The sequence below is a fragment of the Desmodus rotundus genome, chromosome 6, assembly GCF_022682495.2.
Source record: "Desmodus rotundus isolate HL8 chromosome 6, HLdesRot8A.1, whole genome shotgun sequence".
NCBI classification, from domain to species: domain Eukaryota; kingdom Metazoa; phylum Chordata; class Mammalia; order Chiroptera; family Phyllostomidae; genus Desmodus; species Desmodus rotundus.
Window position 1 is genome coordinate 13,920,715 of NC_071392.1, and position 25,383 is coordinate 13,946,097.

The 25,383-nt window shown below is 43.8% G+C and overlaps 1 protein-coding gene across 8 annotated transcripts in view; it reads left to right on the top strand.

Annotated features, from left to right (window-relative positions):
• OSBPL3 (oxysterol binding protein like 3) overlaps positions 1-25,383 on the top strand; it is a 154,653-nt gene that overhangs the window by 72,010 nt on the left and 57,260 nt on the right. For all 8 annotated transcript variants that reach the window (XM_045197313.2, XM_045197312.2, XM_045197311.2 and 5 more), the window contains 4 exons: positions 8,639-8,879; positions 23,236-23,352; positions 23,510-23,563; positions 24,525-24,638. In XM_045197313.2, coding sequence (XP_045053248.2) covers positions 8,784-8,879; positions 23,236-23,352; positions 23,510-23,563; positions 24,525-24,638 — 381 coding nt within the window. In that variant the 5' untranslated portion in view covers positions 8,639-8,783. The remainder of the gene's footprint in view (positions 1-8,638; positions 8,880-23,235; positions 23,353-23,509; positions 23,564-24,524; positions 24,639-25,383) is intronic.

A 25,383-nucleotide genomic window follows, 5' to 3' on the forward strand; every position in this document is an offset into this window, starting at 1 on the left:
TACTTTAAATGTAAATTGATTAAATGCTCCAGTTAAAAGACATTTGGTTGCTGAGTGGATAAGAAAACAAGGCCCATATATATACTGCTTACAAAAACCCATGTCAGGTCAAAAGACACACAGACTGAAATAAAGTGATGGAAAAAGATATTTCATGAAAATGGAAATTAAAAAAAAAGCTGGGGTAGCAATACTTATATCAGACAAAATAGCCTCTAAAACAAAGGTTATAATGAGACAAAGACAGACCCAGCAATTCCACTTCTGGATATTTATCTAAAAAAATTCAAAACACAAATTCTAGAAGACATATGCATTCCTGTGTACATGCAGCATTCTTTACAATAGCCAAGGTATGTTCATTGATAGGCAAGTGAATGAAGAAGAGATGGTACATATATACAATAAACTGTTACCCATAAAAAGAATGAAATTTTGCCATCTGCAACAACAAGGATGGACCTAGAGGGTATTATGCTAAGCAAAATAAGTCAGACAGAGAAATACAAATACCTTATGATTTCACTTATATGTGGAATCTAAAAAAAAAAAACCTAAAATGAACAGACCAAACAGAAACAAACTCATAGATAACACACTAGATTTTGATGGTTGCCAGATTGGCTGGGGGTTTAGGGGGATGGGTGAAAAGGGGAAGGATTAATATGTACAAATTGTCAGTTTAAATGTTAGAACAGTCATAAGGATGTAAAGTTCACCATAGGGAATATAGTCAATAATATTGTAATAACTATGCCTGGTGTCGGAGGCGTAGAAGACTTAATGGGATAATCACTTCATAAGTTACATAAATGTTTAATCATTACGTTGTACACCGTAATGTTTCATCATTATGAAACTAGTAAAATATTGCATGTCAACTGCAACTGAAAAGTAACAGTTATTTTTAAAATTAAGTTAATACATTTGTAGAGTAATTTTATAATTTTCCTTTACATCCTCTTTAATCATCTCTTATGACAAAGTTTTTGTAGTGCCACCTATAGGAAAAAATGGAAAGATAAATTAGTGGTGCATCTCCAGTGAATAAAATTGATCAATTATAAAAAAAAAAAAAAGCAGGTTGTCAGGCCCTATCCTCCATTCCTGACCTCACAGATTGGTAGAATTGACATTTCTTTCTTTTTTTTTTTTTTAATGATTTACAATTTATTGTTTCACTCTCTGAGTCCACCCAGTTATGTCATAGAACAGTATATCATGTATATACATATACAATGGAATTTGTATTCAGTATAACAAGCACTATTTTCTTGATTATTTCAAGTATACAAGTAGGAGAGGTTCATTTTTCCTTATTTTGTTATGGAAAAAAGATTTTATCTGATGTAAGATATATTAGATCAAAGTATCATTAGATATTTTGTTCTTTCTGAAATTATGAGTGCAAAATTGTAGGAATTAGATTGGCTATATTGTACTGGTCTTTGAAAACTTAGTACTTAAAATATTTCTGACAAGCTCCCAGTGGAAGCCGCAGCTGCTGGTCTGAAGGCCGCTTTTTGAGAATCCCAGGCCTAGGATAATAAGCTAAGGTTTTGGCTTCCTACCCTGTCTGCTACGTCACAAATACACAAGTGGAAGAATTAGTTCAGGGTAAGATGAGAACAGTTGAAAACTACTGGCTACATCAGAGGGTCTCAAACTCTAAAGTGCACAGAAATCACTTGGGGGATGTGTTAAATATGCACATTATCAGGCCCATCCCTAGATATCCTGATTCAATTTATCTAAAGTGGAGTTTCCAAAATCTGCATTTTAATCAAGGGTCCAGGAGACTTTGAAGAGGGTGAACCTAGATACTTTGAGAAGTCAGACGTGACTGCACAGTTATGGGGATTTACAGTGGGTTGGCTCCTCTGGACCAGAGATGCCAGTTAATGAGGAATTAACATGAGCTGTGGAGGGGATCTCAGCACCCTGGGTAGCTTCTCCTTAGTGAGTCTCCCCGTGTGATATCCTTGGGTGAGGACAGAGTTCACATACCCATGCCATCCACGGACGCTGTGACAAAGGACAAGTGGGCCAAGTACATGGAATGACATTTGGTCCCTGAAAATATCTTGACAGACTAGAATAACAGGCCAAAATTAATAATGATAATAATAAAGTTACATCCTGAGTTTCAGTAAAAGGAAGTCAGGGAGGCCCGTTCAGAAAGAAGAAAGCCTAGCGTCCTCCACAGTGGCTCCGCCACCCGAGTCCCAGGGAACAGTGAGCACCATTAGTGGTCGCAGTGTGTACAGGGCAAGAGAGGCGACTGCCCCCTTCCGTCCAGCACCGCCAGACCGCACTGGGAGCGTGTCTTTTGATCTGGGCATTTTCCTCCCTGGTCAATGAAAATGACCTCCCTGGTCATTTTCAGGGAGGCACAGATGGATGGAAGTGTAATCGGAGTTGGACATCTGTGACCTAAGGGCTCTGGATCCGTGTCACATAAGAAACGGCTAATGGAAATGTGGCTCTTCGGTCTGGAGAAGAAACGGTTTGCCGGGTGGGAGGTGGGGATGGCAGGAGTTCCAAGGCTGGCTCTGGTGGGGAAAAGGTGAATCTTGTTCTCTGTCATGGTAGAGGGTAGATCTGGGACTGACGTATGGAAATTACAGTGAGATAAATTTCAACTCGAAATGAAAAACCATCTGGAATTTTTTTTTTTTTATAACAACATTAAATCTCTGTTCTGGGAAATGGTCAAGCATTGATGATCTGGCAGAGATAAAGAAAGAATTTTTGCTTTGGGTAAGAAGCTGGGCTAGAATTCATACTTAGGTTTCATGATTCTGGGCAATGATTGACAAGTATTTTCGTGCTTTTCCTTCAATTTCCTCAACAGTGGTAAATAAGCGGTTTGAGCCTCTGTTGGACTTTCTGTCTTGTGGAAACTGCCACACCGCTGGCCTGTGCCCGAGCGCATTTCCATTGCCATATCGGGCTCTGAGCAGTAACCGATCTAAGAAGTGGCTTGCCAAGGGCATAAAACACCTTCCACATGGATGGTGTGCAGTGGGGATGGCTGTTCTGTTTCAACAGGAGAGAGTAAGCATTTGAATCTTGAGGCCTCTCAACCCCAGCCTTCCCAGAAGACACAAAGGGTTTCTGGAGGGATTCTTTGCCCGTAGAGAAGTGGGGCTGGAGGTGTCTTTGAGTCTCAGTCCTCATCCTGCAGGAACGGCCAGGGAGTGTCCCTGCCTCGGCCCGTGGTCCAGGTCACTGCGGTGTGTCAGCTGCATCTCACACATTGGCCCAGGGTCAGCCCTGGGGGCACTGTGATTGGAACCCTCTTCCTGGAGCCCCTGCTCCGCTGCAGAACCCGCCACCAGATAACCAAAGCCCTGCTTGTGGTCACGGAACATTTTGGAAGTCAAGACAGAAAGTGTCACTTATTTTTAAAAGGCTTCATATCCAGGAGTAGAACAATTTTCTTTTACCAAAGAAGATGCAAAGATCTGAAATGGACGTTCCATTATACATTTGTTGGTGTTAATTCAGGACATAGTGTATCTATATGCCATCTGGACTTCATGTGAATTGTTTGCAAGGATGGAATCAAAACTGGTTCTCAAACAAAACACGACCATGTGTGTGAGTGTCTGCCCTTCGGCCTAATGGCTGAGTAAGTAGCTGTGTTATATGCCAGTGTTTCAAATCTGCTAGTTAATGTTAGGCTGCTTTTTTGGACAGCCAATGCTGATGAATAATGTGGCTTTTATATTTCAGCATTTCTTTCTGGCTCCCAAGCAAGCACTCTATTTGGGTGATTGAAAAATCTGTTCGCACTTGTGTTATGGGTTTTGGGAAATGTTACTATGTAGAAAGACAAAAATGTTTTAAAATTCTACAGAGTCCTTATATAGTTTTGGTTGCAAGGGCGGGTAGGATCTCATCTTTGCTGCGGCTGCCCCTCTCAGGAAGCCAGGAGAGGAATAAATGGAACTAACATCTGTTCGGGGTCTGTTCTATTCAGGCCAGGCAGCTGATCCTCATTTCCTCATTTCATCCTCACAGTTCCTCATTTCCTGCATAACAAAATGAAGGTCAGAGAGGTTAATACATTTGTCAAGATGCACAGGGTTTATAATGAGGGAGCACCAATTCAAACTTAGGTCAGGCTCCTTGAGAGGCACATACATGTCGTGTCCATCTCCTTTCTATCATTTTCCAAGCTCTGTATTCTTTCCTAAGTGTCCAAAGTAAGTCTTAAAATCAGTCTTTGTTGCCAAAAATGCTCAGCAGTGGCTTGGTCATCTATTCTTCACCATTCTTGGTAGAAATCAGAGTCTTCTTCTCCCTAATGGAAGCCCCATATGTTTGCATGTCTATGTCCATTGGACTTTTAGCTGGAACTCCGTTTTCACCTGGGCCTCACCCATCAGCTTCCCAGGCTGGATGGCGATGGTGATAGAGGACCCAGCTCAACCCAGAGGCCCAAGCAGGGCCTTTTTGATTTGACGTAAATGCATTGGGCTTTATACACCTGTCGGGTTGGGCTGCCAGGTGGTCTGTTGAAATGAAAGCAGGTTCCAGACTGGACTCTCTCACACAGCAGACTCTTGGGTTAGGCAGCCACACAGCCTGTTCCTGTGAGCTCAGGCACGTCCCAGCTCTGTCCTGGGGCACGAGGACAAGTACTTGTAGGAGAAGGTTCTCTGGGCAGGTACCACAGCGTTCAGCAGAGGGATTGGCCCCCGCCAGTTGGATCAGGGGCCAGGGGATGGAGAACCTTCTGGGGAGGCTGCACATGCTCCATTTCTTCCTGTGCGTGGTGGTGATGGCAGCATTTGCAAAGGTAAAATTTCACAGAGCTGTCTGTGCCCTTAGGATTTGTTCACTTTACTACTTGCAATTTATGTCTCAGTAAAAAATAAAGGGGGAAATAAACGATTGTCTGTAGGTTGTTCACAGCCGATGAGCAGGGCAACTATTCTGTTTTGTTCAAACCCCTTGAGTCAGAGGTTTTCCACAGAAGGGCCTAAGGGAGGGTAAAATCACACAAGGGTCTTCATTCGTGCCCACCTCATCCTCTCAAACACCCCAAACTGGTGGCCTGGCCCCTGGACATTATCTGTTTCCCCACAGGGCTTTCCTTCACCATTTTGCTAGGTCAGTGCAGTGATGTCAGCTACAGGGAGTAGAAGACACAAGGCTCCTGTCTGACTTCCTTGTCAAGGTCGATGGCTTTGCTTTGGGACTCCCATTGCGAGGTCTTCCCTTTGGTCACCCCCCAGGCCAGCCCTCAGGGTTCTCTAGGTTGGAAGCAGTGGCCACCTCATCCCAGTAACCACCTTACCCTCAGGGCCACCGTGGCCTTCATTCCCTATGCTGCCCTGCTTTAAGCAAGTTCTTTCCCCCGAAATTGACTTCTTTTGTCCTTTAAGCTGCTCTTAGTAATTTCAACAGAATTTCTGACCAGGCTCGCAGGAGGTTCTGGGGGATGGATGAAACAGATCTATTTTCCTAGGCAAGAATTCCAGACGCACCCAGGATGGGTATGGGGGTGGAGCTGTGCATTCCCACCCTTTCTTCCCCACCTCCCCACCAAGGAGAGGAAGAGAAACCACTGGCCACCGACAGTGGTTTTCACAGAAGTCTTAACATTAATTACCAGTTGAAAGGAGTCAGGCATTTTATTTGGCCTGCTCACAGCCCCTGGCCTTGGCAGCTGGCCCCTGAGAAGGGGAGTTTGGCGGAGTTAGAAGATAAGGAGAGGACCCCGTTCATCGGTCGTCTCTACCGCAGGGTAAGGGTGCTTCTGATTTCTCAGTTTCAGAATTCCCGTGACTCGTACTTTATTGCCCAAGGGCTCTTTCCTTTTCCTTCTTCACTTGTCGTGTGCCCCCTCTTCCCATACTTACTGTCAGAATCTCAGCCTTGAGAAACAATAACAGAAGCCTTTGGGGGCATCCCTAAGCCACTATGGAATCAGTTGTACTAGTGATGGCCGCCCCCCTCACATTTTACCTTTTTAAAATCTTAAACAGCAACAGCCAACGCTGTTGTTAAATGAACCATTAATATATCTTCACAGCCTCTCTTGGCGGTTGTTAACTCACGTGCATTTGCTTCTAACTTCAGGTACGATTAGTCATGCCCCAAAGTAAGGCTAAGTTTGTGAAGAGGGTGGACCAGTGTTGGATCCAATGCATAATGCATACAGAGATTTGGGGGGTTTCTGAGGAAGCAACATGGGAATTGAGTTCTATAACTACAGGAACCTTAATTTGGTTTTCTGAGATTTTATTTCCCTTCATTGTCTTGGTTTTAATTTATGGCTTTAGCATACTTATTTATTTATTTATTTATTTTTTAAGAACTAAGTGTTAGTGAAAGGCAGAGGAGATTTAAGTACTTAATAATTAGCCAAAAGTTTGATACAATATCTAACTAGCTAATTCCTGGACAATTATATAACACTCTTCTTTTAAAATACACTGTGTAAACATGAAGAACCAAATGGGTTAGATATATGTATTTTTTTTATTGTTAACATGCTTGGAAAAGTTGTGGAATTTATTTGAAACTACTAGTATTTCAAATAAAGGCCTGGCCTTCTGAAGCCCAAACCAAGCACATTAATCACCCTTAACTCAGGGCTGTGGGTGAAGGCCGTGGTCCAGCCCTAAAAAGATGCAGGGGTGGCAGGTGGCAGCCCAGCTAACACTCTTAGCCTGTCCCTGTTTTTGTCCTGGTGGGTCCCCTTCCCCAGCACAGACACTTTGCCATCTTGAGGGTGGTGCTGTGCGTGGGCAGGAATGGGGTGCTGCTACCTCTTCAGATCTGGGTTATGATGAAGTGCTCACTCCCCAGCCTTCCTAGTCCAGCTCCTCAGTTCTCTCAGGTCCCAGAGAGAGTGCACTAGCTGGTATCCCCTGCCTGGCCACGGACTTGCTAATTTCCAGCTCTAAGGGTAAAGGCCTGGGATCTCTTACCAGCTGCGTGATTAGGCAAGTCATCTAACTTCTCAGAGACTCTGTTTTTTAGTTTCTTCCTCTGTAAAGTAAAGAAAATGCTCTCCCATCAAAATGTTGATTAAATGAGACAATATGTATGAGAAACCAACAAATGATCATTGTTTTCATGGCTAATATACTAACAGATGATATGGGAAAATTCTGTTTTCCCCCTTGGTTTTTGTTATACCATGTAATAGATCTGTGTTTTTTTTAGAAGACATCTCCAAAAACCTTTGGTAAAACAAATCTCCTATCCCCCTCCTCCCAAAACAGATTTTTAAAAGTTGCAGTAAAGTGCACATGACATAAAATTTACCTTTAAACCATTTTAAGTATGTAATTCAGTGACATTTAGCACATCCACAATGGTTCGCAACTATCACTCTTATCTAGATCCAGAACATTTTAATCACCCTAAAGGAAAAGCCATAGCCCTTAACTAGTCACACCCCACTCCCCAGCTTCCCCAGCCCCTGGCAACCACTAGTTGGCCTCCCGCCGCTATGGAATTGACCACTCTGGGTAGTTTATATAAACAGAAGCGGACACTAAGTGGTCTTTTATGTTTGGCTTCTTTCACTTAGTGCAACATTTTCAAGGTGCATTCATGTTATAGCATGTATCAGTACTTTATTCTTTTTAATTCCTGAGTAATATTGCATTGTATGGTATGCTCTCTGTATACTCTCTTAGTCCCTTTGGACTGCCGGCTGTAACAGAATCCCACAGGCTGCGCGGCTTATAAGCAACAGAAATCTGTTTCTCACAGTTCTGGAGGCTGGAAGTTCAAGATGAGGGTGCCAGCATGCTCAGAGGGCCGCCTTAGGGTTGCAGACTTACGGGTGTATCCTCTCATGGTAGAAGGGTTAGGGAGCTCTGTGTGGTGTCTTTTATAAGGGCATTAATGCCATTCACAAGGGCCTTGCCCTCAGTACCTGAGCCCCTCCCAAAGGCTCCACCTCCTAACACCATCGCTTAGGGCTTGTGAATCTGGCGGGGGGGGGGGGGGGGGGGGGGGGGGGGGCGGGGGGCAGACCATAGCATATTCCATATGTAGTCTATCCATTCATCAGTTGATGTACATTTGTGTCATTTGTCCCTTTGGCTATTGTGAATAGCATTGCTATGAATATTCCTGTACAAATTTTTGTTTGTTTTCTATTCTTTTGAGTCTCTTCCTAAGAATGAAATCGTTGGATCATATGATAAGCCTATATTTAATTTTTTTAAAAAGACTACCAAACTGTTTTCAACTATGGTTGCTCATTTTACATCCTTCGCAGCAATGCCTGAGGGTTCCAATTTCTTTTAAAACTTGTTATTTTCTGTTGTTTTTAAAAAAAATTTATTATAACTATCATAGTGAAGTGGTATCTCATTGTGGTTTGGGTGGTTTTTAATACTACTGATTTCGTATGTTTCTGGACTCAAATTTTTTTAGTACGCAGTATTCTTATTGCAAAGCTACATTAAAAAACCACCTACACATAATCTCCAGGAAGAGGAAGGTGTGAAAGCATCTTTTCCTTCACAGTCCTTGGTGTAGCTAAGCCCCATGGCTCTGTAATCTGCGCTGTAGGTAAGCCACTTGCAGACAGTCAGTGGCTAATTATAAATGATGCCTCACGCCTCTGACCTTCCCTCTAATTTTTTTTCTTTGATTTTAGGGATTTCCTCTGGATCATCCAAAATGCTGTCAACATATATTGGATAAGAGCTGAGCCACCTGCCTGTTTGGGACTTCCATACTTTCTGCTCCACTGTCTTCGGATGGCATTTTGACTGTGTCAAGGCCACGTGACCCACCTGCTCATGATGAGTGATGAGAAGAACCTCGGAGTGTCCCAAAAATTGGTCTCCCCTTCAAGGAGCCCAAGTAGCTGCTCCTCCAAGCAGGGAAGTCGGCAGGTAAAGTTTTAACTAATGCAACTTTTAAAATGCATATTGAAGTCAGGAAGTTTGCAGATTAAAGAGTGTGTATTTACTTGGGAACGCCTACTTCTCAGTTTAAGATCATTTGCTTCCAGTCATATCTTAATTACATGAGACAAGTACATTTTAGATGATTTTAATAATGCAGCTTCAGTGCCTACCAGATGGAAAGAACTGTATTTGGCTCTTTGCATTATTTTACTCAATCCTTGCAACTGTCCTCCAACACAGATATTAACATCCCCATTTCCTCCATGAGGAAGCTGAATCAGACCCCCTGAGTTACTTTTTTTAAGGACAAAGAGCTAGTAAGGGCAGAGCAAGCAACCCAAACTCAGTCTGTTTGACTCCAGAGCCCACACTGTCATTTATACCCTACAAACCAAACAAAAAAACAATCGCTTTTCCAGTAATTATAATACCCCCCATTCTCCTCTTCCTTCCCTTCACCACACTCTTTATGACACCTTCTGACCACAGGCTGCCCTGGTAGCACCTTTGAGTCCCACCTGCTCTGTTCCTCAATGGATGAAGAAGTGGTCAAAAGTAGGAAGAATATAGAAGTGAAACAAGGACTAAATAATTAACTCCTAAATTCCTTTTAGCTAATTATCTGGTTTTTTTGGTTTGGTTTGGTTTTGGTTTCCTTTCTAATAAATCCCCACAGGCAGAATTTGCTGGTTTGAGATCAGTGGCAGAAAATGCACGTTAATCTTGACAGCTCGTCCACCTTCAGTTCAGTAGAGAGAGAGAACAGCTGTCCCAAAGCTCTGGTTTTACCACCAAGGCAGCCTCTGAGCCTTTTCAGTGTCTGCTGGCTCTGCGGCTTTGCCGATGCCCTGTGGGAAGCACCGGCCTAAGAATTGGCCCAGAGGTCCTGGCTCCAGATTTGGAAGCAGCAACCCGGCAACCTCCCACCAGAGGCATGCCCACACATCTATGACACATGGTCACAGGTCTCTCCATTCAAACGCTGCCAGGGACAGGGAGCGCACCACCTCACAGCACTGCCTCCTATCGTTAGAATCTATGACTCCAGCCAAATTATATTTTGCTGTAGGCCTGACATTTGAGCAGTTCTGCAGGATCTCTCCTGAGGGGTTAAGAAGAAGAATTTTTTTTTCAGCACAGTCATTACTTTCTGCTGGGATTTAAACCATGACTAAAAATAGTCCTTGGCTGACGCATTATGGCTCCCTGGGACTTCCATTTTCATGAGGGTGGTGATGCCTACTCCCTTTGTCAGCGTTCCAGGGGGCATTTCTCTCCCAAAGCCAAATTTCTGGGTGGGGTTAGAGTTGAGTGAAGATTTCCCCCCTACCCTTTGTACCTGGTAGCATCTATTGTTTACCCTCCTTGGGTAAAGGGGGAGAACATGATTTATTTAAGCCAGAGCTTATGACACCGTGGGAATCAGAGCAGTCCAGTGAAATCCTAGGACTGAACACTACAGAAACATTTTTGGGGGGGGTGGTGTGTTATTTGAAATTGATTGATTTGGTTATCATAGAGCTTTTTCTGAGGTTATATTGTAAAGGATAAGAGAAACGTGTTTGATGCCTCAACTTGTTCTGACTTAGAATGGTTGGTCTCTCACCATTCATTCAGCAGATGGCCACCTTTTCTATTTAGGACCTCCCACTTTAACGTGCTCGTGATTTTGCTTTATAAACATAAAGACGTATTTTTCCTCTGTGGCATGGGTGTAAATGTTTCCCGCTCTTTCTCTCCCCCTCCCACCCCCCAGGGCAGCACCTGTCTACTGGTAGTAGCTGCTAGGAGCCCTGTGTTGAGAAGGGTTCTGCAGTTGAGTCTGGGCGCAGTGGGAGAGTGCCATGTTTTTAGCTATGGCTCATGGGCACAGGCAGGGTGAGTGGCAGCACAGGGGCCTTATTTTTCGCTCCTTCGTGATATTAGAGGATTGACATCAGGAGATCTCTGCCACAGTCTCTGTATTCTGCTACTGGAGACATGTCAGGCAAGTGACATTAGCCTGTTTTCTGTCCATAAGATGGCCTTGTTTCAGACCCCCAACCCCCTGCAGAAGAAATGGTTCGCTTTGAAGTAGACCATCCTTTAGATCTAGGGCGTCTACCGGATAGGAGTCTGTGCTCCTTGCAGGAAATCCCCAGCGAGAGGCAGACAGCTTCCACAGGGAATAGGTTGTTGGTGCCTGCCGACTGTCTTAATCGTACCCTGCTGCTTGTAGTGTTCTGGGTTGGTCTTTGCTTCAGTGTTCTTCCCATCCCTGCCTTTGGCCCGCTGTCCCTTTAGCTAGACTGATCCACACGAAATTGTTCTGCCCTCTTGAGTTTTGTGATTTTCTTGAGCAGAGTCTGCATTTATTGCTTTAACACTTTAAAGATGACTTTTTATAAAAATAGTATCTGCTCACTGTAGGCCATTTCCCAGGTACATGTCATCTGTGTGAACTGCAATACCTTAGTTAGTTTACTTTTAAATGGCTGCTGACAGGTCAAGTTAAAGGAAGCCTGAGAATGACTGTTGTTTGTGAAGGTCATCCGTGACATTGTCGAGTGGTTTCCTTTGAGTGGGGGGCATGAAGGGCCTGGTTAGGGGCTATTCATGAGGGACTAGGAACAGAGGGAGAGGTTCCCCAAGTCCTACCAGACCCCCAGACAGGGCCTGGGAGGAGCCTTCACAGATGTTCTGTTTGGGAACCTCGAGCTTGGCTAATGCCATGCTTAACACTGCCTTCCTCTCTCTCCGCGTGAAAAATTCTCTTTGACTTACTCATTGATTGAAAGAGTATATGGCTCTTTGAGCCCCAGGTCTTACTTATGCATCTTGTTGGTGTTCGTAGCACAATTAGTGGACTGAGTGCACTGAATGCCAGCAGCAAGCATCCCTCCATCAGGGCAGGTTAGAATGGGTGGCCAGGTGTGGGGCATGGGGACAAGAAGCTCAGATTCCTCAGCTCCCTCACTCGTAACATATTGTGAGGACCTTAAATAATGAACAAAGGCCTTGCGATTGAGTTTCTTCTGGCATATGATATGCAATCCCAAATGCTTTGTATGCCTGTGGTCTCTGAATGAGCTGCTCTATTGGAAGCTATGGAACACGAGTACAGACTGTCTCTGGTGGTACTGACCTGTATTCACACTGGCTCTGTAGCCACCTGGGTGACCTTGCCAGGTTATGTAAAGCCTCCGAGTCTCAGTTTTTCAGCTGTGAAATTTAGATAATTGCGCTTCCTTTTGAGAACTAAATGAAATAATAAATATGAAGTACCTAGGCTAGCAGATGGTAGGCGTTTGGTAAGTGTGGATTAAATTAATGAATGAAGAAGCCTTCAGTTGCTAGGTAGAAAATTACTACTCACAAAGCTCTGTGGACACATGAAGTATGTTGAGGGGTATCTAAGTGGGAGAGACAATTGCACTTTCAAAAGGTGTAAAATATGAATAATTGCAGTTTCCTGTTGTGTTTTCCCTACTACCCTGTTCCATTTCTCTCCTGGAAGTAACACATTTCAGAAGCCAGATTGAGCTGAAGATGAATGAGTAGGTTGTATCTTTATTGAAAGAGTGTTACATGCCCTACACTTCTACTTCTTCGACCACTGTCTATTGAGAAGCTATTATTAAAGGGTGGGCAGGGAGACTTGAAGCTACAAAGGTCAGGACAGCTGAGCAGACCACTACAAACACGTGGTCGATTCCAATTGGGAAGACTGTGGATTGGAAAGAGGGCACAACCTCCATCTTTTCTTCTTTTTTTTCTATGTTGCTAGCATTTGCTATGTAAGTCAGAAATCAGAAAGTGAGTCCTGCTAAAATAATTGATAATGGCTTGGTTTGTGATCACAGGGGATTTGAAATGGAAAGATCTATTGCCAGATAAGTCTCATACGGCAATTTGTCCTTGTCACCCTTTTGTCCCTGGGCTAATCTAAGGTGGCCTTTGAGCCTCCCAGGGTAGTCAGTGAGAGTTTATTTCTGCTGACTATTAGGTTAGGCAGCACTGCAGGCAGCCCAGGCTGGCTGAGCTTGGTGCCAGAACCCATAAAACACAGGAGTTGAATGAGAGAGAACTTGCCAAGAGGAAAAATGTGAATTAAAGCTATAATACTCAGGTGTTTATAAGTTCAGCTGTCTGGGTATTGAAAATACTTAGTCCTGTTTATTTCTTTCAATTTATCGAGTCTTCAGAGATATATAGATTTACCAGCTGCCTTTTGTAAGTATGGGCTTAATAAACACCACAAGAAAGACCAGTCAAGGAGGAAGGACTTGGGAATGTCATAGTTTATCACGTTGTTCTTTGATGGGCACAGAAGAAGAAAGGCAATGAGTATGAACTTGCTGGGGAGCCAGATGGCCTGAGTTTACATCTTGGGTTGTTTATAAGCTGTTTGACCTTGGGCAAGTTACTTAACCCCTCTGTGCCTTGGTTTCTTATAAGATATGCAAATTGCTTAGCTAGAAGACAGCCGCACATGGAGAGTGCTATGTAAGTGGTGGATATATGAACCATTCACCTTCCCTGAGCAGAGTTCCAGGAGCCCTCAAGCAGTTCCACAGGGTGACTCCCCCCTGCCTTGTCCTTTCAGCTGTCCAGGGACGAGGCACGGTGCAGAGTCAGTGACTTGGCTTCTGTCTGGATGGCTCTGGGAGGAAGAGTCAGCAATGGACACTAGACATGAACATGTTATCTGGTGGCATCTTTACCGCTCACAATATTCTTTCCTATGATACTGTGGAGTCCCAGAACAATCCAGGGAGGTCTGTACTGTTTTCTACAAAGAAAATATGGTCCAGAGATATAGCTCCTCGTTCAGAGTTACACAGCTAACAAGTGATGGGGAATCAGGCAACCATCTATTTGGAGAACCCTGGATTGTTTAGATGCCACAAAGCTTCTTTAGAAGTTCATTCAAGTTCCATGAGCCTTATGTACAAATGATTCCTGTTCAAACAAACCCACAGAAACCAGCTCCTCTGTGAATGTAGGGGCAGGAATGACATGAGTGAGTGAAGCAGCTTTAAGGATCCCTGAGGTCTGGTTGCCTGGAGCTGTTTTTTCCTGCTGGGAACAACAAAGAAGAATTAACTATATATTTCTGTCTTAGTTTTCTGGATCCTGCCTTTCTGGACCTTTCCTGTCTACCTTCTGGTCACATCTATGGTTGTGACACTATACTTTGGAAGTAGGAAGGGCAAAGATACAAGACTCAATTCTCAATGTATTTCTATTCTAAGTCCTGCAAAGGAAAACCAAACATTTGATATAGGAAGAGGTTAAACTTTAGCTAAAATGACATATTTGGGTTGTCAGGGTATCTCTGCTCCTCTCCATGTGCACAAATGATAGACTGTCAGCTGCATTTCACACCAAAGAGCGAGGGCAACAGAACTTTGAGAACACGCCCGGGAGGTGCTGAGCTGTCGATACTGTTCTGCAGTCCCAGAATAATAAGCACAGCACATATATTTTGGTGGGTTTTAGAAACACTACCTAGATAGAAACTGTATGGGATGGCTTACAAAATAAATGTATTTATTCAGGGTTGGCATGGGCCATAGTGCAGGGTACAGGAAGACAGAACCCTGGCCCAAACGCTTTTATTGAGAGCACAGCTAACCAGCTGCGCAGTTCCTGGGATTTCCTCTAGAAGCTATAATGCAAATGCGAACTGAACTGGCTCAACAGTTCTTTCCCAGGGAGGGGAAAGTCTAAATTTACCTCAGTGATATGATGATGTTAAAATGCTAAAGGCCAAGAAATGACAGTGTGAGAAGTAGGAAAGAGGCAACACAGAAGGCTTCCCTAGAACCAGCTGACATCTCTCTAAGGTCCTCTGCGCTCTGGCCCCAGTGCCGAGTCCAGCTGGTCTCCCTCTGCGCCTGCGCACAAGCCGGCATCAACTAAAATCACCTCCTCTGTCCCCACTCCAGATGAGTCACATTCCTGGCTTTCGCTGGCTGAATAGTATCCCCCTCCCACCCCAAAGATATGTCCACATCCTAATCTTTGTTACCTGTGAATGTGAACTTGGTAAAAAATGTCTTTGCAGATGTAATTAATTTAAGGATCTTGAGATAAGGTGGTCAGATTGTCCAGGTCAGCCTTAAAAATCAATGACCAGTGTTCTGATAAGAAGCACAGAGAAGAAAGATATAGGGGAGAAGGGGAGAACATGGAGGCAGAGATTGGAATGATGTGGCTACAAGCCAGAGAATGTCAACAGCCACTAGAAACCAGAAGAGGCAAGGAATGCTATCATGGACTGAATGTTCATGCCCCTGCCCCACCCCCGAATTCCTATTTTGAAGCCTTAACCCTTAAGGTGGTGGTAGTTAGAGGCAGGGCCTTCAAGAGTTTAAGTTCAGATGAGGTCACAGGGTGGTGCCCTCAAGATGGGCTCAATACCCTTGTAAGAGGAAAGATACCAGGGCTCGTTCTCTCTCACGCTTGGAGGAAAGGCCATGTGAAGGCCTTTCCAGAGAGAAGGCAGCTGTCCACAGGCCGGGACGTGGGTTCGCACCACTCACCGAACCTATAATATCAGCACCTTGATCTTGGACTTCCCAGCCTTTACTCAGTCTGTGGTTTTTTGTTACAGCAGCCAAAATCAAACAAACACATTCTCCCTGGAGCTTCCAGAGCAAGCATGGCCCTGTAACACCTTAATTATGATAGACTCTGGACTCCAGAACTATTAGAGAATAAATTTCTGTTGTTTTAAGCCACCGAGTTTGTGGTAATTTGTCAGGGTAGCCTCAGAAACCCTGCTTCTCCTTGTATGTCAATTTTCCTTCATGTCCCAACTCAAGTCCTCACCCTAAGGTGGATCTAGCCTGAGCCCTCCTGCAGTGGGTTTGTTTGAGTCTCCTATTCTGTATTTACAAGTTTTCATTCTTGTGGTGTCTCTTTATTTTTAATGTATGTTAATATATGTTGGAGGCCAGAATTTGGTTTTACATCTTTGCATCTCCAGTACCTGGTGCTAAGCCACAGACCTTTGAGTAGACATTACCTTATTAAATAGAAGCTCAGTATGAACTGGAATATAGCCCACTTAATATGAAAGTCACTCCAGGATCTGAACCTGTTGCTAGGTTCTCACTATGAGAACCAGCATTTCTTGTACAGTACTGTGAAAAATGTCACTGGTGACGTGGATGAAGGATGAGGAATTTTATTATGCTAAACTTCTGCCACCTATTGCTATGGCTGTTAAATCATGCATGCATTAATTAATCAGAATGTGTCTCTACTTTGATTGCAAATTTGAGTTAGCTCTGGAAAAAATAGCTTGTGCATTCTCTAAGACAGAACACCATTATCGGCTATGCCATCCAGCAATGGAGGCGATTTCTTAATGAGTTGTGAAGGCCCTATAATTGGAGTGCAAAAGCGTTCTACCTGAATACAGAGTCTGATTCTGTCCAGTGCTAAGACACCAAAGGGCAGAGCTCTATGATCTGCCGAAGGAAAAAAAAAATTTTTTTAATTAAAATGCAATAGAGAGAAAATATGGAAAGAGGGCTGGAAGGTATAAAATGAGGAACAGAAGGCTCCCCCTGTCACACCTCCGGCCCAGGCCCATTCACATAGGAGTCTGCATTAGAGATTTTCTTCCTCACCACGCGGTCCCTGCCCAAGTGCAATGAGTTAACGCAGGACCTCCTCCTCAACCCGTCTGTTCCTGGGGAGACAGGAATTCTTGGAAAGCCATAGGGGGAAGGACGCTGTGCTGGAGTCAGAAGACAGGGCCGTGGTCCTTACAGGTCCTTCACTCACTGTTGTGGCCCTGCGCAAATCAGTTAGCTTAGAGTCTGCAGCTCTAAAACGAAAGAGTGGGGTGGATGACTTCCACATTCTCCTTCTAACTCTGACATTTAAAAGAAAAAAAAAGGAAATACTGCCATTTTCAACAACATGGATGGATCTTGAGGATATCATACTAAATAAAACAAGTCAGAAAGAGTTAAGAACCATATGATTTCACTCGTATGTGGGATATAAAACTGAAAGCAACAAATGATCAAACAAGACAAACACAGACAACAGTGTGGCGGTCACCAGAGGGAAAGGGGGTGGGGCCGTAAAGGGTGAAGCAGGTCAAATACCTGGTGACAGAAGGAGACTTGACTTTGAGAGGTAAACACCCAAATGCACTGTACAGAGGATGTACAATAGAATTGTACACTCAAAAACTGTATAATTTTCTTAATCAATGTCACCCCAATATATTTAATAATAAATAAAAAGAAAAAATATTCCATGACTCTATGAGGGAAAACACATCATTACTGTATACCAAGAAAGAGAGACTCTTGCGTCCCTTGGGTGGACAGACTTGTCCTGTCGTCTTAGGCTGACAAACGTGCATAGGAAGTGCAGGAACGTCAGGGATGGACTTATTCTGCTCGGGGAGAAAGTAGTGCTGGGTGCGAGCGCTGGGCCGGCAGGAGAGTAGGTAGCCTTGGATGCACTCCAGTATACCTGCCGGTGGTCTTGTCCAGCGTGAACATTGAGCAGAGATTCTGGGGGTGGTCTTCCATCCGGAAAAGGCTCCACCACTTAACAGTTTGTGATCTTGGGCAAACTACTTTGGAGCTTCATTTCTCTCAACTGAAAAATGAGGACAAAAGTACCTTCATTATAGAATCGTCGCAAGGCACACAGAAGATATTTAAGAAATAGTAGTTGTTACTTGTGTTACTATAATCACTACCACAATAGCAACCATAAAAACTCTACCACCACCCCAGTGGGCTGCATGGACAGAGCAGAATGGCATTCTGGGTTGGTGTCTCCATCCATAACAGTAGCCACAGCTCTCAAGAGGCTCTTATTTACCACGTTACAGAGAGAAAAGTGCATAGAAGACGCTCTTCATTGTGTTGAAGGGCTTGCCTACAAACTAGGCAGATATTTGACAAATATTAAGGACCCACAAATCTATTTGAAAATCCTAAAAGAGTTCCAATATAATTAGAGCTACAAATGCTAAGTGAATGATCAACAGGGTAGAAACAATCATTATATATGCATTAAAGTTTTTTATTAATAGTAATTTAATTATAAGTATATTTGTATGCAAGACAATCGGAAAGCATTTTTCTCTGGAAACCCAAGGTGAGAATGACCTCAGGTAGAGACACAGCTGACAGATCACCTGGTTTTTTTCTTCCCATTGTCAGCATCACCTGCTGCCAGTGACCCTCCCCTCTGGCACCTCCTGTGCTTTCTTCAAGGGTTCACACCAAAGACTGAGCACATATTCTCCCATTACCTAAGTAATTAAGGCACCAGTGTTTTTGGTCCAAGACTACCCAAATCATTAAGACTTAGAATATTTGGGGGCCTGCATCATGTGTCTGTTCGCTGTCCCCGCCCTGATGTGAGTCAGTAAGCTGCATCAGTGTGTGAAGGGAGAGGAAGGAAGTGGCCGTTGGCTGTGATGACTGCTGCTCCCTGCATAGCCTCGAGAATCGGACTGGGTTCTTCCCCGCTCAGCCCTCCTTTTTTCTTTAATCGTCTCACTTAGAGCCTAAGGTCAGAGACTGTACTGAGGAGACTAGACTGAAGCTCATGCTACTATATTTTTTGTTTGTTTTTTAGGAGACTTTATCAGCCACTGTTTTATTTTATTAGTTATGGTAAGAACACTTAACATGAGATCTACCATCCTGATAAATTGTAAGTGCACGGTACAGTATTGTTCACGAGTGGCCCATGTTGTGTAGCAGATCTCTTATTCATCTCGCATAACTGAGACTTTGTATTCAATTAATGTGACACGAGATTATGATGTAAGAGTTGGACCTGCAGGAGCTGAGGCATCACCCCAGACCTGCTGAACTGAAGTCTGCATTTTGACAAGATCTTCCGTGATTGGTGTGCACATTGCGGTATGAGAAGCACTGCGTTTGATCACATGGACCACTGTACGTCCCCCTACTTTGTTCCCTTACTTGCTATCACCTGAGCCTACTGGTGTTCACAAAATGTTAGCTGAGGAAGAAACAAGTAGCAAGAAGCAACAACTGCAAATTTCAGTAATTGAAATATAAGTACAGAATTGGTCTGACATAAGTTAAAGCTGTCATTACATTAACTGGAATTCTATGGGCAAGTATCACCACGTGTCCATAGTACAATCGTAAAAGGTGATATTGATGATCCTGAGGCTTTAGAAGGTCACAAATGCCTTTGATCATGAAAGACACATCAAGTTATGCTCCATGTGATTTCATGCTGCGTCTTGCCTTGTGATTTTTAAAACCCTGAAAAACAGACTCAACAACCGATCAGAACAGCTCATTCTCTGAGTCACGGCAGATAGAGGCAACCACAAAACTTCCTTCCATCACACTCTTGAGCTGCAGGGAGAATGACAGTTGAAATTCTTCTCTATTTCTGACATCGCTGCCAGGACAGTGACTGAGAATCCAGCCTGCGAGGTGCACAGGAGAGGAGCACCATGGAAACAGCTGTGCTGGAAGGAAGTGCTTTCAGTGAGTGCACTCAGCAATACGGCGATGAACTTGGCCAGTTCGTGAGCATGAGTAAATGCTTAGCTGCCTTTCCAATCACAAAGTCTCTTTCTATATTTGGCACTTTTTAGATATCCAGTAAAACAGACTGAATTTAATGCCGGATGACAGTGCTAGACTGTCTTCAGTTAAACTCAAGCAAAAATCTTAAGCCCCTTCCCCCACACCCTGCCATATTTCTCTCTCCACCTGCTCTCCATGGTGAGCTTTAAGCCTGACACCCTCCGGATGGGACATCGGCCCAGCACGCTGGACTAAGTCAGCAGGGTCTTGATCTCCCCAAGGGCCCAAGTCCACCCTGTACTGTGTATTTCAGCTCAAGGTGTCCTACTCCCTGGTCACGGGGGTGTGTGACAAACAGGTGGAGCCACTCCCTGATACCCACTCCTTTTATCCAAGAGAAACGGGCATCTCAGCTTTTTTCTGTCCTGAGTACCAATTCATCCCAATCCAGCACGCTCTATTAAAGGCCTTGTGGGGTCCTTTCTATGCACTCCCTTGCTCCTCAGGCTCATTCATTGGGTAAGTATTTATTTAAGGCTCCTGTGCCCCAAGTAGTGAGACTATAATAAACAATATCCAGCCCCTGTCCCCATGGAACTCTCCTTTTAGGGAGGGAGACAAGACAGTTCACGTGAGGTTTGTGTAGGTGCTGAGGAGGGAGTGAATTTCTGTTTGAGGAGGAGGTTAGGAGAGTTCCCCAGCTGAGAAGCAGATGGGGCAGACATTTAGATGTAAGAGAGCCAAGGAGCTAAGACTTGGCTGCATCCTAGTGCACTGGCCAGCGGATTCCCCGCCCTGGTTGGTGGGTGTTGTCAGAAGCCTGGCAAGCCTCTGCAAGGCCCAGACCTTGCTTGTCAGCATCCACAGGGCATTGTTTCTGAACTCCTTACGGTTGTTTCAGGATCTTGGGCACTTCCTGGATTTGCCCACCTCTGGTTCCCTGCCCTATGGCATTTATTTCTGGTTCATCAGAAGTCACATATTTAAATTGCAGTAGAATATACAATGTGCTATATAATAGGGATCAGAGGGATTAAAAATATAGATTTTGCAGTCACTTAGCAGCTTTATAGCACTGGGAAAATTATCTCTCTTTTCCTCAGTTTCCTTATTCAAAAAATAGAGAGACTAATACATTCAATATCACAGGATTGTGCAAGGGTGAAGTGCAATATTGTAAGTATGGTCATTAGCACACTGCCTCATGTTTAATAAATGTTAGCTATTGTAATTGCTTCACTAATTTGTTTAACATATTTATATATACTATGCTCTATTAAGTAGTAAACCAGACAGAAAAGGCTCCTGCTTTCCTGGAGCTAGAAAGTATGCGTGGCATGGTGGGATCAAATATATGGCCTGGTGACTATAATTAACTATACTGCATTATATACGTGAAAGCTGTTAAGAAAAGTAGATATTAAATGTTATCACCACCAACAGAAAAAGTGGGAATTTTGTGAGGAAGTGGAGGTGTATTAAATCATCACATTGTATGCCTTGAACTTAAATATGTGTTATATGCCAATAATATCTCAATAACAGTTTGTTATTATCAATAACTGTTAATTACCCTGCGTTCAAAATGCTTTCTCTCTGATCTGGATGGTAGTTACTGAAGATATAGGTGTATAAATTCATTGAACTGTACACTTAGGATTTGTGCATTTTGTGTGTATATTACATCCTAATAAAAATGTAAAAATAAATAATAATCAAAAAGTCCATTATCTTAGCCACTGGAAATATTGCCAATTTTGGTCCATCTTCGGATGATTTGGGGATGATTTATGCATTGTCAAGCATTTAAAACTAAGTCTTCAGAATTTTTAGTGTTTTAATTTTGCATCCCTTTTTAAAATTCTTTTTCAGTCAGTTAGTTGAAATAACCTAAATAGCCAACAATGGGAGATTAATTGTAACAACTATTTGTACATCTTCAAAATTGCGAACAGCTCAGTAGAGCAATAATTGGCCAACAAAAAGTTTTTGAAACAAAAGAAAGGGGGAAGGGAGCAAAATTGCTGTAAGAAGATGAAAATACATATTGCAAAAGCACTTTTTTGATGCTTCAGGATTTTCAATATTTAAATACCTAGAATTTGAAGATAATAACCTGCAACTAAATCATTGTTTTAATAGTTTTAAAGATTTGATTTCTTTATTTTTAGACAGAGGGGAAGTGGGGTAGGAAGAGAGGGAGAGAAACATCAATGTGTGGTCGTCTCCCGTGCGCCCCCTACCAGGGACCTGGGCTGAAACCCGGACCTGTGCCCTGACTGGGAATCAAACCAGCGACCCTTTACTTCGAAGGCCTGTGCTCAATCCACTGAGCTGCACCAGCTGGGCCTTTTCATCTAAATCTTAAGCCAGCCTTACCATATTCCCATCTCACCCCACCCCTTCTTCAATCCTCATGTCTGTAGCTTTTGGTTAAAACTCAGACTGAGGTCTAGTGGTGAGTAAACAGTGACTGTGTGATAATATCAAAGGGAACAAAAATAGAACTTAACAGTGAAATCTTTTCTCTTTGCCGTGGTTGCCAAGGTTTGAGCACCAAAAAAGGGAGAAACATTCCATTCTAAGAGCTTTTTGGGAAAAAAAAAATCAAACTTGGTGCCATTAAATTATAGCATTAAGTCTATAAAATCCAGGAATGGTATAAAAATTAAATTTGAATCTCTTCTCCCCAACAAACCCAGCTAGACTCTCCATCTTGAATGGATTTACTGATAGCATAAAGGACTTCTTAGTGTCATTATTATTTTCCTTTTAAAAAAATATATAATCTTTATTGTATTTTTTCCATTACCATTTAGTCCCCTTACCCCTGCTTCCCCCAGCAATCACCACACTGTTTTCCATGTCCATGAGTCCTTTTTCCTTATTACTCAATCCCTCCACCTCCTCACCTCCCCCCACCCTGCCCCCACTGGCTGTCATCTGCTCTCCATCTATGAGTCTGTCTCTGTTTTGCTTGTTAGTTCAGTTTGTTAGACTCCACATACAAGTGAAATCATATGGTGTCTGTCTTTCTCTGACTGGTTTGTTTCACTTAGCATAATGTTCTCCAGGTCCATTCATACTGTTCCAAAGGGTAAAATTTTCTTCTTTTTTATGGCCAAGAGGAATTCCATTGTGTAAATGTCCAATAGTTGTTTTATCCACTCATCTACTGATGGGCACTTGGGCTGCTTCCGTATCTTGGTGATTGTAAATAACACTGCCATGAACATAGGGGTGCTTATGTTCTTTTGGATTAGTGTTTTGGGGTCCTTCAGATATATTCCCAGAAGTGGGATAGCTGGGTCAAAAGGCAGATCCATTTTCAATTTTTGGAGGTATCTCCATACTGCTTTCCACAGTGGCTGCTCCAGTCTGCATTCCCAACAGCAGTACACTAGGGTCTCCTTTCTCCACGTCCTCACCAGCACTTGCTGTTTGTTGATTTATTGATGGTAGCCATTCTGACAGGTGTGAGATGGTATCTCATGGTGGTTTTAATTTGCATGTCTTTGACAATTAGTGATGTTGAGCATCTTTTCATACGTCTATTGGCCTTCTGTATGTCCTCTTTGAAGCAGTGTCTATTCAGGTCCTTTGCCCAGTTTTTAACTGGGTTGTTGAGTTTTGTAAGTACTTTATAAATTTTGGATATTAACTCCTTATCAGATGTATTGGTGAATATGTTCTCCCATTGGGTGGGTTGTCTTTTTATTTTGTTGACAGTTTCCTTTGCTGTGCGTATTATTACTTTTAAAGAGAGCCATTTAACATGAATTCTCTCATTGGAACAGGACAGCTGGGAAGTGGTAGAAGGACTGAGGGGAGAGATGAATTACACGCAGGAGCCACCAGTTCAGAAAGGATTTTTGCTGAAAAAGAGGAAGTGGCCCCTGAAAGGCTGGCACAAGGTAAGACGCGGGCCTTGGCCTCACCTTTATTTGCACCCAGACTACCACGCTCAGTACTCAGTCCTCAGGCACTTAATTTGAAGTTGAAAATTGGGACCAAGGGAGGGACAGCCATTTAAATGGAATGTTTTCTTGAATTGTACTTTCTTTTCCGCAGAGATTCTTCTATCTTGACAAAGGAATCTTGAAATATGCCAAGAGCCCAACTGATGTAAGTCTCCGTATTTATCCACATGCTATTGGAGAATTTGGAAGGGCTAGCTGTCAGCTCACGGATGTGGTTGTGCACATGGTGGGGGGCGGATTCCATTTTCTGACCTGGGGAACGCAGAGGGGTGATAATTCCTTCACATAGAGCAGAGATGGCTGCGCCCCCCCTGTCCTGACTCTGGGTTCTAGGTGGCCTCGGTTCACCTGCTGAGTGGGGGAAGGGGGCTCCTCTCAACGCCCTACTATGTATCCAGGGGACTGTTCTGGCCTTAGGGTCTCACTGAGGAGTTCTCTGGGTGGGAGAAGACATTTCTGCAGTGAGATAACAGGACAAAACTAGGGCGAGTGCCACCCCCACTGTCAGAGCGACTGCGGGGTTTGGCGGAGAATGCTCGGTGAAGGTGACCTGGAGTTCCCCTTTGGTGTTGACACTAAGCAGATGGCCCGACAGGGCTCAGAATGACTGTTGGTTGTGCTGCTCATGGGGACCCTTCTCTCCTTCCTCCTTCCTCCCGTCGCCCCCCTTGCAGTGCTCATCTTGTATGGTTGTGTGCAGAACGCTTGGCCTAATGTCAGACCTACGGTAGCCTGTGTTGGCTGCCTGTCCCTATTCCTCTTTTTAAATCACTTCCCCATGAATGTAGACACTGGAAGCTAATTCTGTGGGAGGCAGTGCTGTTAAAGGGGAATTTGCTGCTGTGCAGTCAGTCCACGGGGCTCACCTTTGTCCTCAGTGGTTGTGTAAACCACTTGTTACATAGCCCTCACGGAGTAAATAAGGTAGCACACGTACAACACTTGGAACTCAGCAATGGTCACACTAAATGCTTGATGTGTATGTGTCACAGTTCTTCGGGTTACTAACGAGTGGACGTGCAGGTGAGGGTAGAGGGAAGGAGTGTCAAGGATGTTACGACCACTTTAACACCTGGTTCTCAAGTGACCACTTCATGCCTCTGCAGATAGAGAGAGAGAAGCTGCATGGCTGCATTGACGTTGGGCTCTCGGTGATGTCTGTGAAGAAGTCATCGAAGTGCATAGATCTGGACACGGAGGAGCACATCTACCATCTGAAGGTGAGGCCGCCTCCTGGGCCCCAGCGCCCGTTGCAGAGTGCCTTCCTGTCACTGTACAGGGCTGCTGGCGATGCCTTCTGAATACTCCGGACACCCAGCCACCTTCTTCAACACACAGAAGATCTTCAGTGTGAAAGTATTTCTAATGGGCCCTATTGTGAGCGACTGTCACACTGCTGAAGGTTTAGCATCCTTGTCCCCTCATTGCCCGTGACTGTGACAGTGGTCAATAACCAGAAGGTCACATTTCCAGATGCAGTGCTCCCTGCCCCAGACAGTGCCATCTTTAGTCAAGGATCACTTACCGCAGGTTAAGCTATGTTCCTTGAAATATAATATTTAATATTTAGTCTTATAGCTTTGGCTCATTTTCGGTGGATTCCATTAAAATGCTTATATTAAATTGAATGTTAGGAATTTCCCCCCTAAAGGGTGGGGCTCTAAACAGTAGCTCTCAGAGCTGCTCGACTACCCCCTGTCCCCTCTTTCCTGCAGGTAGTAGAGATGGCTGAAAGTGTGAAACGAGAGCTTTGTGGATTCAGATCTGGTTCAATTCTTAACCTGGCTACTTACTACTTGTTGGCCTCTGGCAAATTATTTAATCTCTGAAAGTCTCAGTTTTCTCACCCCCCAAAGTGGGAATCATTAGAGTAGGAAACTTGGCATAATGCCTGACCCACAGTGATCTCTATAATTTCAGGTATTGTGTAGAGTTGTTCAGTGGCACCCGAATGTTAGAAATTGA